The sequence below is a fragment of the Physeter macrocephalus genome, chromosome 4 (genome assembly GCF_002837175.3).
Source record: "Physeter macrocephalus isolate SW-GA chromosome 4, ASM283717v5, whole genome shotgun sequence".
Classification (NCBI taxonomy): Eukaryota; Metazoa; Chordata; class Mammalia; order Artiodactyla; family Physeteridae; genus Physeter; species Physeter macrocephalus.
In genome coordinates this window covers 62,734,965-62,746,833 of record NC_041217.1, presented here as the reverse complement: position 1 = coordinate 62,746,833, position 11,869 = coordinate 62,734,965, and the positions used below count along the sequence as shown (strand labels likewise).

The following is an 11,869-nucleotide window of genomic DNA, read 5'->3' as shown; positions in this document are numbered from 1 at the left end:
GCTGGGCCCGTCAGCCATGGCCGCTGAGCCTGCGCGTCCGGAGCCTGTGCTCCGCAACGGGAGAGGCCACAACAGTGAGAGGCCCGCGTACAGGAAAAAAAAAAAAAAAAAAAAAAAAAAGCTGAAGTGTTTGCTACAGTAGAATAAATAATGTCGCAAGTTTCAAAGTAAGTTTTACCTTTGACCTCCAAATATTTTATGAGAATTTAATCACTAATCTTTACTTCTAATCACGAGGTAGATTAGGCATAGCTATTTTTTCATCTCTTTTTTTTATGCAGCTCATACCCAAATATCTCTTTGTACCAACATTACAGAAAATGTGCTTGAGCTCTATCTTCTGAAAATAAAATAATAAAAAGAAATGTAATATTTATGGAGCAACTATTCTGTACCAGGTAGTGTACTAGGCATATTCACATATACTATGTCATTTCATTATTTCAGTTATTTAAAGACATTTATTTTTAGAAAAAACATGTGTTCTACTTCTGAGGGGTAAATGAGTATGCATTTAAGTGTGTTTTTTAAACCAAAAGGCACACTTGCAGATATAAAATATTTTCATTAGAGGATATTCAGAAGGAAATGATAGAAAGTGAGATAAAAGGGAGAAACTTATGGTTCAAGATTGTAGGCTGAATACATGCATTTGTCCTCCCTGCTCCCCAGTACTCCCCAAGAATCGTTTTAATAAACTCAACCCTTAACAGTGAAGAAAATGAGAAGGGGCCACCAATGGATTCATGATTTCAACAAATTTCTGGAAGACAAAAAACAGATAAAGCAGATGGAACAGAGCTAAAGAATTTACAGCTCAGGATAGTTGCAAAAGGAAGTAAGAGTTAATAAAAAAAAAAAATCTGTCTACAGGCCAACTGGTGAGGTGAACAATGCACTCCCCACAAAAGTGACAAGCAGCACAGCTATAATCCTAGGGACGGTAAATATGTCTCTTCTCTAAAAAAAAGGAAAAAAAATTAATTAAGTGCCTTAGGAGAACTAGACCAGTTAGTGTTGGAATCCTAGAACACTACTCATTCTGGCATATAGAGGATTCCAAGTACCTCATTTGCTCATAGTCAGAGTCTGGCAAGATCTACTGGCAAATGTAGAGCTTCTTGTCATCCTTTCTATTCAGTGGAGAAGTATATAACAGAGGAAACCTTCTCCATTACCTAAAATCATTGACCCTGTCCTTCATTTCTAACTATGGATAAATAATGATTTCCAAACACATGGGGGGTAAAATGGCAGTCTGAAAAGCAAAGATACAGATAGACAATCAAAACTGACCCCAGGGCTTCCCTGGTGGCGCAGTGGTTGAGAATCCGCCTGCCGATGCAGGAGACACGGGTTCGTGCCCCGGTCCGGGAAGATCCCACATGCCACAGAGCTGCTGGGCCCGTGAGCCATGGCCGCTGAGCCTGCACGCCCGGAGCCTGTGCTCCGCAACGGGAGAGGCCACAACAGTGAGAGGCCCGCGTACCACAAAAAAAAAAAAAAACATAAAACAAACAAAAAAACTGACCCCAAATAAATAGAAATAATCCAGGAAATGAATGAGAATTTAAACCAAAACTAAACAAAAACTTACATCCTTGAAGAGGTATGAGAACAGGTGCATCCATAAATCGAAGATGTCAAGAAAATGATAATTTAAAGAATAATAAAGAATTCTTAGAAATTAAAATTTTGATTACCAAACACTTTGGAATATAACGTTGAGTAAATTATCAGGACATAAAGGAAAAGATAGATATGGGAAAACAGAAGTAAAAAGATTAGAGCTATAAAGACAATTCATGTACTTCCCTGGTGGCGCATTGGTTAAGAATCCGCCTGCCAATGCAGGAGACACGGGTTCGAGCCCGGTCCGGGAAGATTCCACATGCCGTGGAGCAACTAAGCCCGTGAGCCACAACTACTGAGCCCACGCACCACAGCTACTGAAGCCTGCACACCTAGAGCCTGTGCTCCGCAATAAGAGAAGCCACCACAATGAGAAGCCCGCGCACTGCAACAGAGTAGCCCCCGCTCACCACAACTAGAGAAAGCCCGCGCACAGCAATGAAAAGCCAGTGCAGCCAAAAATATATAAATAAATAAATAAAAGTTGTATGAGTTGAAAGTGCTAAGTACATTCTATCAGTGCTCAGAATTCAATGAAAAGAATGAGCTAGAATCAAAAAGAAAATTTGAAAAATATTTTTGAAAAAAAGACAATTCAGAAGACCCAACATCAAGCTAATTAGGATTCTCAAAAATGGAAAATTATTACAGAAATAATAGAAAAAATTTCCCAGAGCTGAAAGAGACTATAAGGTCCAAAAGTACTGAGCAGTATGGATTTTAAAATACTAATAATTAAATAAAAGTCACATTTATACATATCCTTAGGAAATTTCAAATCACAAAGAGTAATGAGATGATTATTTAGAGGGAAAAGTTTGTTGACCTTCAAGTAGGGTTGCCAGATTTAGCAAATAAAAATACAGGACACACAATTAGTTTTGAATTTTAGATAATCAATGGATAATCTATTAGTATAAATACACTTGAAATATCACACATTGCATGAGACATACTTATACTAAAAAATTGTTCGTTGATTATCTTAAATTTAAATTTAGCCGGCCTTTTACATTTTATCTGGCAACCCTATGTTCAAAGAACTAGAATCAGCTGTATAACACAGATCTCATCAGAAACCCTGGAAAACAGTGGAGCAGTGTCATCAATATTCTGAGGGAAAATTATTTTGAGGCTAAAATTTGTTACCATTCAAATGATGAAAGAATATTTACCTCCCATGGATTCATTCTTCAGAAGTTTTTTGAAGCTATATTCCAGCCCAATGAGGGTTAAAATTAAGAGAAGATATACAATGAAAGACAATGAAATTAACCCAGGAATCCAATGAAAAGAAATCCCAAAATGACAGATACTATCAGATCTAGAAAGAAATCAGTTTATATTACAACAGAAAACATAGGCTTTAAAAAAATATTTTCAGGAAGTAGAATGAACTGGATTCTGGGTAATAGATAGTAGGTAAGAAGAAGGAGACATTAGTGATATTCTTAGGAAGACATATTTTTAACCTCAATCAACAAAAATAAAAGACAGTTGAAAGTTCTAAGTAAAATATACAACAGTATAAAAATGTTACAATCAGGATATTAAGCAAACCAAAATATGACATAATTTTATGTAGAAGGAGTATAAGAAAAGACAATCTATTTAACCTTAACTAGGAACATTTTTCTTCAGGTAAGCAAAGATTGTGACATTGGACTAATGCACTACTTGGCTTGAATTGAACAATGGTTACATAATCCCAAATTTGATTCTAAAAGTTAAAAATCCAATAAACACTACTACTGTCCATTTTAGTATGCTTCATCTGTGGAGTTAAATCAGTATTTCCCAACTTGAAAACACTGGATGTGGCCAACATTTGGACCCTTGAATGATCATGAATTTGCTAAAAGGGGTACAGGAATCAGTTCCCATGTACTTTATTTTCTAGAGACTAACAATGTTATATACTATATCTCCCATATATATTAAGCAACAATAGACTGTCATTTTAAAAATACAAATCTTTTAAAATTATTAATAATATATAGATTTTTTGACATTTTATACTCAAGTTAGTTACTGATTGAGAAAATAAAACATTAAAAGGAGCATTCTCATGTTCAAAAACATTGGAAACCACCGACCTACACCAGTCCCCCTTCCCTAGTACTTGGTAAAGTGTTGTGTAAACAGGTAGCTCAAAAAATGCTGATAATTTCAACAGGGATGACAAAAATTAATCATCACCATGCTAAAAACATGACTGTTCCAAATTCTTCTGTATGTCTCAGAAAACCAGGCTAGGAAATCAGAGCTTACAAAGTCTTCCCAGAGTTGAATGCTTCTTGGGATCACAGGCAAGCCACAGCCCAGTACTCTCTTGTTGATCCAACCAAAGCAGCAAAACAGCCATACTCATCATCACCTGGTTAAGTCAACAAGTTGGTGGAGTTTATTAAAACCCTTAATCTGGAAATGGGAATGGTCCATTATGCCAGCAACATTTAGACTACAAGTGAATGCCAAGCTCAGCAAGGGTCAGACTCAATAGGTAAGTTTTTATGGTTATGGGCTTGTCACCTAATTGACAGGAACATTTCACTGAAAAGATATAGGAGGTGTAATGGCCAGCCCCAGGTTCTCCCTTCTTGATAGCTCCTGCAATGGTGCCAGTTGATTCAGATAAGGTTATCAGTCATCAGCCTGTGCCTTTTTATTATAGAAATACATCTAGTGGCTTATTCTTGCATGATTGCAATGTTTTTGTGAAGCTTGGGGTAGTCTAAGACAGAGGCTAGACACTCTATTAGTTCTTGATATAATATGGTACTTATTTCTTGACCTACGTTATGAGCTGAACTCCCCAGGACCTTCCAATGGCTTACTTGTTACAAAAATAAAAATAAAGTACATGTGAATTTGCCCTGAAGAAGAACAAAGATCTTGTGAACTCTCTAAGAAAAATTTTGTTGAGAGATAAGTGTCTATGTTTGCTGAGTACCTTTTCCTTTTTTTTTTTTAATAGTTGGATGTAATTATTTTAGACTTTATTCCAAACGTTAGACCTGTTTGTCAACTGAAAATTGACCTGGGAGTCTTCAGAGGATATGTAGGCTAGATTTAAATGGTAAGTTTGAAATGATTGTAGATAGAATATTGAATCAAGTTAGTCTATAAGAGAAAAGAAAGTCCAATTAGAAGATGCCTTTATGAAGTGTAAGATCTTCCATAAGAGAGATTTGTAGGCGATGACTTCTCATTTTAGCCATTAAAGAAGTAATGGTAAAAATTTAAGGAAGAAAGGAAGGAAGGAAGGGAGGGAGGGAGGGAGGGAGGAAAATGTACCTAGGCACAATGGAATATTACTCAGCCATAAAAGGAAGAAAATCCTGCCATTTGTGACAACATGGATGGACCTTGTGGGCATTATACTAGGTGAAATAAATCAGAGAAAGATAAATAATGTATGATCTTACTTACATATGGAATCTAAAAAAACCCAAAGTCATTATCTGTGTTTTCACCAACAGGAAAGGGTAAGAAGTGGGATTTTATCAATGTTCCTGGTAGAATCCAAGGGTCTGTGTGTGCCAGAATGCTAGAAAGTCATCATTAACAAGTCTCAGAATTACTCTGAGAGGCCCTCTAGGTTTTATTTCTTCCCTGCATGCTTTAGGTGTCTGGTGTTTCTTGCCTCTAAAATAATGCACTGCCTACTCTGAAAGTTTTAGTGGGTTTTTTTCTTTTCAACTGAGAGCTATTTCAGTGTTCCCTAAATTCTTTTCAGCCTTCAACACAAATAACGTAAGGAGAGGTGGGAAAGGAGGGAAAATACACTTTCCCCTCTTTAGCAAGAATGTACTCAAGCTCCCACCACAAATCACATCCCCTGCCCAGTTGGCTGAGTGTCTTCTTAACTCTCTATTCCAACTTGAGTGTTCTACCTGACCCACTGTCAAATTTGAAAAGGTCAGAATTCAGGTGAAAATACTGGGGACAGATTTTTCATGGTGAGATTTTGCATCAGAAGAGTCAGAAGCTGATTCAGCAGTCACCACGCCTCCTCTGCACCTCTGCAGCATCCTGTAGTGGTCTCTATCACGATTTCCACATTCCACAAAAATTATCTGTGTGGGTCTCTCTCCTACACTAAACTCTCAGGATAAAGCTCTATTTTATTTTCCCTGTAACCCTAGGACTTAGAATTACACTTAACACATAGCAGGCCTCCTTTAAATGTTCACTGAATAAAGGAATATTGTCTAGCTTTTTGTTCTTTGAATAATACACAGGTTCAGCAAAGTAGTGAATGGCTATAAGGAAAAACCAGCATAATCACAAATAAGTCACACTTTTTGTAGTTTACGAAAAACTATAGGAGCATATATCTTCTCTCCTAATGAGGCATACCCAAATAATAAAAAATATTAACTATCACTGGTCAATTATGTATATATGTGCTACATATGCTAAGCATTTATATCTAACTGAATATGTAAGATAAATGTGATTATCTACAGAAGAAAACAGGGCATCAAGAGGTTAACTAAACTGCCAGTGAGTGATACAAATGGGATTTAAACCTAGATCTATTTAAATCCAAAACTCATATTTCATCCATCTAACACTGTGTATCTGAAAGTCTGCTAAATAAAGGGAAATTATCTGGTCCTTCATTTCTTTAAAGTGAAAAAATGATCTTACAGCATTTGCACTGCAAAGGTAACAATAAACATTTGGAAAATGTATCACTGTACAAAAAGTTGTGCAGCAATGCCTACCACAGGGGTGAAATCAATTTGAAAAATGCCAAGAGTTGTATGCTGAGTTTCATTTGGAAGTTCCAAGTGTATTATAGGAAATGTTTTTATTAATTCTAGTTTTTAATTGCGATGGCAAAGGCGTGGCCATTGTTCTCAATTTCCTCCTCAGAGCCTAATTCTTCTAAAAAGGGGTAAGTGAAGGGGGGTTGGTTACTAACCATTAGTGGGTACCTCCTATGTTCCAGGCATTATGCTAGGAACTCTCACGTCATCTCTTCACACTCTGATCCTCACAACGACACTACAAAACTGGGATTATAATCATCATTTTACAGGTAAGTAATGAGAAAATCAGAAAGATTTAGTAACTTACTCAATATTATACAGAAATGAAGTGTCACAGCCAGGCCCTAACCCAAACCTATTTAAATGCAAAGCCTTAAGTCAGAAAGAGAAAAACAAATACCGTATGCTAACACATATACATGGAATCTAAAAATAAAAGCAGTTTTGAAGAACCTAGGTGCAGGACAGGAATAAAGACACAGACGTAGCGAATGAACTTGAGGACAAAGGGAGGGGGAAGGGTAAACTGAGACGAAGTGAGAGAGTGGCATGGACATATATACACTACCAAATGTAAAACAGATAGCTAGTGGGAAGCAGCCGCATAGCACAGGGAGATCAGCTCTGTGCTTTGTGACCACCTAGAATGGTGGGATAGGGAGGGTGGAAGGGAGATACATACGTATATGTATAACTGATTCACTTTGTTGTAAAGCAGAAACTAACACAACAATGTACAGCAATTATACTCCAATAAAGATGTTAAAAATAAATAAACAAACAAATAAATAAATAAATGCAAAGCCTTTGTTCCTTTTGCTAAACCACGTGGAACTATTGTTCTAAATGTGAAGTTAAACTAAGCCTTTAACAATGTCCAGGAGTAAGAGATTCTTGCTCAATATATAGTTAATAAATATTCGCTGACTTCTATGTACTAGAAATATGCTGTGGATAGTGCTAGAAGAATTACTGAGGAGTAATTATATGAACATCTCCAGTTGGGACATATACAGGCCCCTGCATGCACTAGAATACAAACTGGAGATTTATATGAATTGTTTTCCTATTCTACTTCTGATTTGTTCACAAACAGCCACCTTTGGAAAATTCATTCACTCCAAGCCTCCAGCTGAATTTGGTTTGGTAAAACTAGATGATATGAACCTACTCACTGGCTTCCCATCCTGTTGATTATCTCAGTAGAAAGCCAGTGCTTCTCGTAGACTATGTTTTGTATTCCTGTCAGTTCAAAAAAGTGTGGTAAAATTTATATTGCTCCTCTCATTTGTCAAGTTGCCATTTACATTGGGAGGCAGCATGATTTTGTGGTTAAAAAAGACAGACCATGGAGCTAGACTGGATTCTAATCCTGCTCTACACTCGCTACCACATGCTCTTTGGCAAGTTACTTACTTCCTCTGTTCCTCAGATATAGGGTGGAGAAAATAACGGCACCACTTAAGAGAGATGTTGTGAGGATTAACTGAGATAATATATGTAAACCACCGAGAATAGTAATAAGCTTGTTCCCATTTCTTTGTGAAGACCTGTTGTATTCAATGGCATAGGTAAGTTTTCCATTGGAGATTTTGAATATGCCTGCCCTTGCTTCTCCATGAATCACTGAGGCTACCCGGGGATATTTCAGCAAATGTCCCCATGACTGAATGTCACTGCACGGTGTACTGGTGTGAGCCTGGCTGCCTAACACAGGCAGTTGGAGGAAGGAAGGAAGGAAAGAAGGAATCAAAGAGTCCGGTTAGCCACTGTTCTTCCCATAACTACCCCAAACAACAAACTCTCTGTGCAGACTCTACAGTAGGGTTCCCCAACCAAAAGAAGGGCTTTATTTTCATTTCTATGAAGTCTTGAAATCATCAGGAGGAGGGGAAGCAACTCTAAAACACTTCAGTGGGGCTGAGTTTTATTTCCAAACTGAAAAGACTAATATCCACTGCAGCCTGAAAACTCCCATATAGCAAATTAAGCTTATCATCTTCGGTAATGCCTGTTCTAAGGAAGGCTACGTGGTGACTTTAAAAGAGATGTGACTCTAAGGAAGGAGATAAAAAGCTAATGTTTACTGAGCGTTGGCTAGTTTCGCATATATAATTGCATTTAATCCTCCAACAGCCCCACAGTTTTGAGGAAAATGATGCTCAGGGACTTTAGTAACTTGCAGAGGTGATTTTCTCTACCACTAGCAGTGTCAGAATTTGAACTCAGGACATTGGTAACCTGCAATTAATTATTAGTAAGGGGCCCTTAATTTGTCTAATAAATATTTATTGGGGTCTTTTAATTCATCTTTAGCTACTTTCAGAGATGAGTTTCTTTTCTAATAATTATTTTTAAAATTTGGCAGTCATCTGCCCCTTAGTGAACCTCTCATAAGTTATTGTAATTAATATCTTTCTCCAGACTAAGGCAACATGAGCCAACAAGCTACTGTTGTTGACGTGTGGCCCAAAGATGGTCTCCAGAAAAGCAATGCTCTGACAATATGTGGAGTGGTCAGAACATCATCACCTTCCAAATAGACTGCTCTAATTTTTCCATTTGAATACAAATGAGATGTACACTATGTCCTAAAAGAATTACTCATGTGTACTGCTATCTACCAGAAAGAGCCCTGGTCTTGGGTTCTTGCTTTGGTATCTAGATGAGACCTATCTAGATTAGATCTCATCATCTCTGAATTTTCTTTTCCTCACTTGAATAAATAAGATAGGGGGCAAGAGTGAGAAGGTGGGTGGAAAAATAATAATACCCTACCTATTGCATAGCGTGGCTGTGAGGATCAAATAGAGTCATGAATGAGAAATTTTTATAAGAAATATATATAAATATAAGATGAAAGTATTTGTACGTCTAAAGATTCCCTTCAGAAATGGATTTATAGAAAGAGACTTTGGTAAGCCGCTAACATAGTTTTGAATGCAATACAAAGAATTATGTAGCTCCTTTCACGTCTGGAAACCCTGGCCACACAAATGTACAATGGGGCTTTCAGCAACCTTAACAAAGCAGGCTGGGGTTGATACACACTGTTCCTGCTTTCATGGGGGGAAAATATAAATCAAAGGGAGATACTTTACTCCTTAATCGCAAGTTATTTCCTCTTCAGTGTTGTTAAGAGTGCCCTGAAGTAACCATTTTCACAGAGGCTGAGAAAAGTGGTGTAGACAAACCAGATAAGCTTTTTATTGCTCTATTGTCCAATTCCCTGAAAACTAGGGGAAATAACTAAAATGGAGACAGACGACAGCCCAGTTTTTTTCTTAATATTCAAAGACCAAACTAAAATCTGCTCCTTTTAAGCTCTTGGACTATTATTGTAATTTAGAAAGGCCAGAAAGGATTATGTGGAGTGTGTGCTCATGCATACAAACACACACACGCACACACACACACACACACACTCACACACAGCCACACACACCAACAACCTTGATCTATTATTGTTTAGCCTTTTAAAAAAATTCTTTGTTGATATGCTTCTGTATTAATATTCTCATCTTTGAGTTACCTAATTTGCCCACCTCTAAATTTTTGCAAATATTAAAAATGTCCTTCCAAACTCAAGAAATTAATTTCTATAATCCTGACACTCAGGCAACCAACACCCAGAAAAGCAAGTTACCCATGTCTGAGGTGCATGGAAGTCCCAAAATATAGGCTTGTCCTGCCAGGCAATACTTGATCTTTGCACTTTCCATAAAAGAGTGCCATTGAAACATTTAAGCCCACTGACATTGGTTGTGTGTCCTTTTTATCTGAAAAGTGTACTTGTTCTAATTCCTTTTGCAAAAGCCCCACAATCTCACACTCACACAGTTGCTCCAGTCATTTCTTGTCCCTTATCTAGTAGCTCTGACTCACTTACCCAGGGGAATATTTTCCAGCAGGTAGAGATAGCTCTGAAAGAAGTCATTGCAAATGGCTTTGTGAAGAATAAAGGACATGCTATGTCGACAGAGTTCATCATTGGTCTTCTGCCTGCGGGATCTGAAGGCAAAGTGGGCTCCTAGGTGGGCCATGGTGAAAGGGGATAATAGTTATCCCTACAGAAGAAGGAAGCTTTCCTGGCTGTTCCTTTGAATTAACTTTCTCTTCCTACACGAACTTGAAACTGTCATTTTAAACCAGCCCCTGTCCATTTGTATCAGGAGAGGTGTCACGGGGTTTGGGGGGAGGGGCGGCAGACACGGGGAGGTCAGACACTTGGCACATCTACCGTCTGATTGCTTGGCTGACACCACTCCAAGCCAACAGGTGCTAACTAAAGATGAAAACAGGCTGAGTGAGATCCTGCTTCATCCAGGAAAAAGCACGCCTCCCTCCTTTAGCTGCCACTTCAAACAGGCAGGAGCACAGCCGGCTAACACCCTGAATACTTGCTTTAATTTGGTTCCTAAATTGGAATAGCCTAATTTCCATTTCAAAGAGTTGTGAATATCTTGCACAAGATCCAGTTCCCTGATTTCCATCACTCCTCCTGGAATGCCATATCCTCAAGTTACAAGGACCCTTCAAAGTCATCTTAGCTACCCACACTTCTTTCATCAGTACAGTTTTGCCCAAATCATTTCATAGAGATGGATGTGTGTTTCCCATTTTTAAGGATCTTCAAGAGACACAATTATATGAAAGCCTGTTCTGATGTTAAATACCCTTCTCTGTCACCAAACTCTTCTATCTAGCTTGCCCTAAACAATACCTAGTCATGTAAGCCTGTTTCTTCCTCTCTGCCTATAATGGATATGATTTTCCTCATAAGTACTCATTTGATTTCTGTACTGGGTATCTTCTGATTGTCCCTCCAGGTCTGCTCTCCACTCTTCCCACACTACTGTGTGCAACTGGAGACTGGACTATATTGACAACATCAGTGAACTTCCTTGCCTTCTGGCTTCTGGTTGAGTTCTGCCAATGGGTAGTGCCAGCAGGAGGCTGGAGGAGAGTGATTCAATGTACTTATTCCCCTGGTACCTTCCCTGCAGAGATGCCATAGGCTGACTACTTCCTATGGTGAAAAGTCATAGCTCCTGTCCAGGGGTCTTCTCATACAAATATCCTCTCCTAGTTTTGATATCTGCTTCCCTCGTCACGCTGCTTCAGGCCTTGGGGGAGTGATACACCAAGCTGTCACAAACCCTGGAATAACATACTATTCCTTGTAATTTCTCTATACTTAACTTACCACACCTTTGAAAATAGTCCCTTTATTAAGCTAGCTCAAATTCTCAATTTGTGAATGTCATACGTTTCCTGTAGGGATAACAACTACCATTTTAATCCTCCAATACTCTTAACAGGAAAATCCATAAGAACTCATGCTCTTTTGGCCCCATACCATGTGCAACCACTGACTACCCAGTGTCCCTGAAAACACATGTACACACCCACATACACACAAATGCACACTTTATGGTAGGCAGCTTCTAAGATGG

The 11,869-nt window shown here is 38.2% G+C and overlaps 1 protein-coding gene across 1 annotated transcript in view; it reads right to left on the bottom strand.

The window, feature by feature from the left end:
- Positions 1–10,518, bottom strand: part of NTMT2 (N-terminal Xaa-Pro-Lys N-methyltransferase 2) — an 18,853-nt gene extending 8,335 nt beyond the window's left edge. Inside the window, 1 exon segment of the mRNA XM_007115736.4 lies at positions 10,303–10,518. Coding sequence (XP_007115798.2) covers positions 10,303–10,456 — 154 coding nt within the window. The 5' untranslated portion in view covers positions 10,457–10,518.
- Between the last annotated feature and the right edge of the window lie 1,351 nt (positions 10,519–11,869).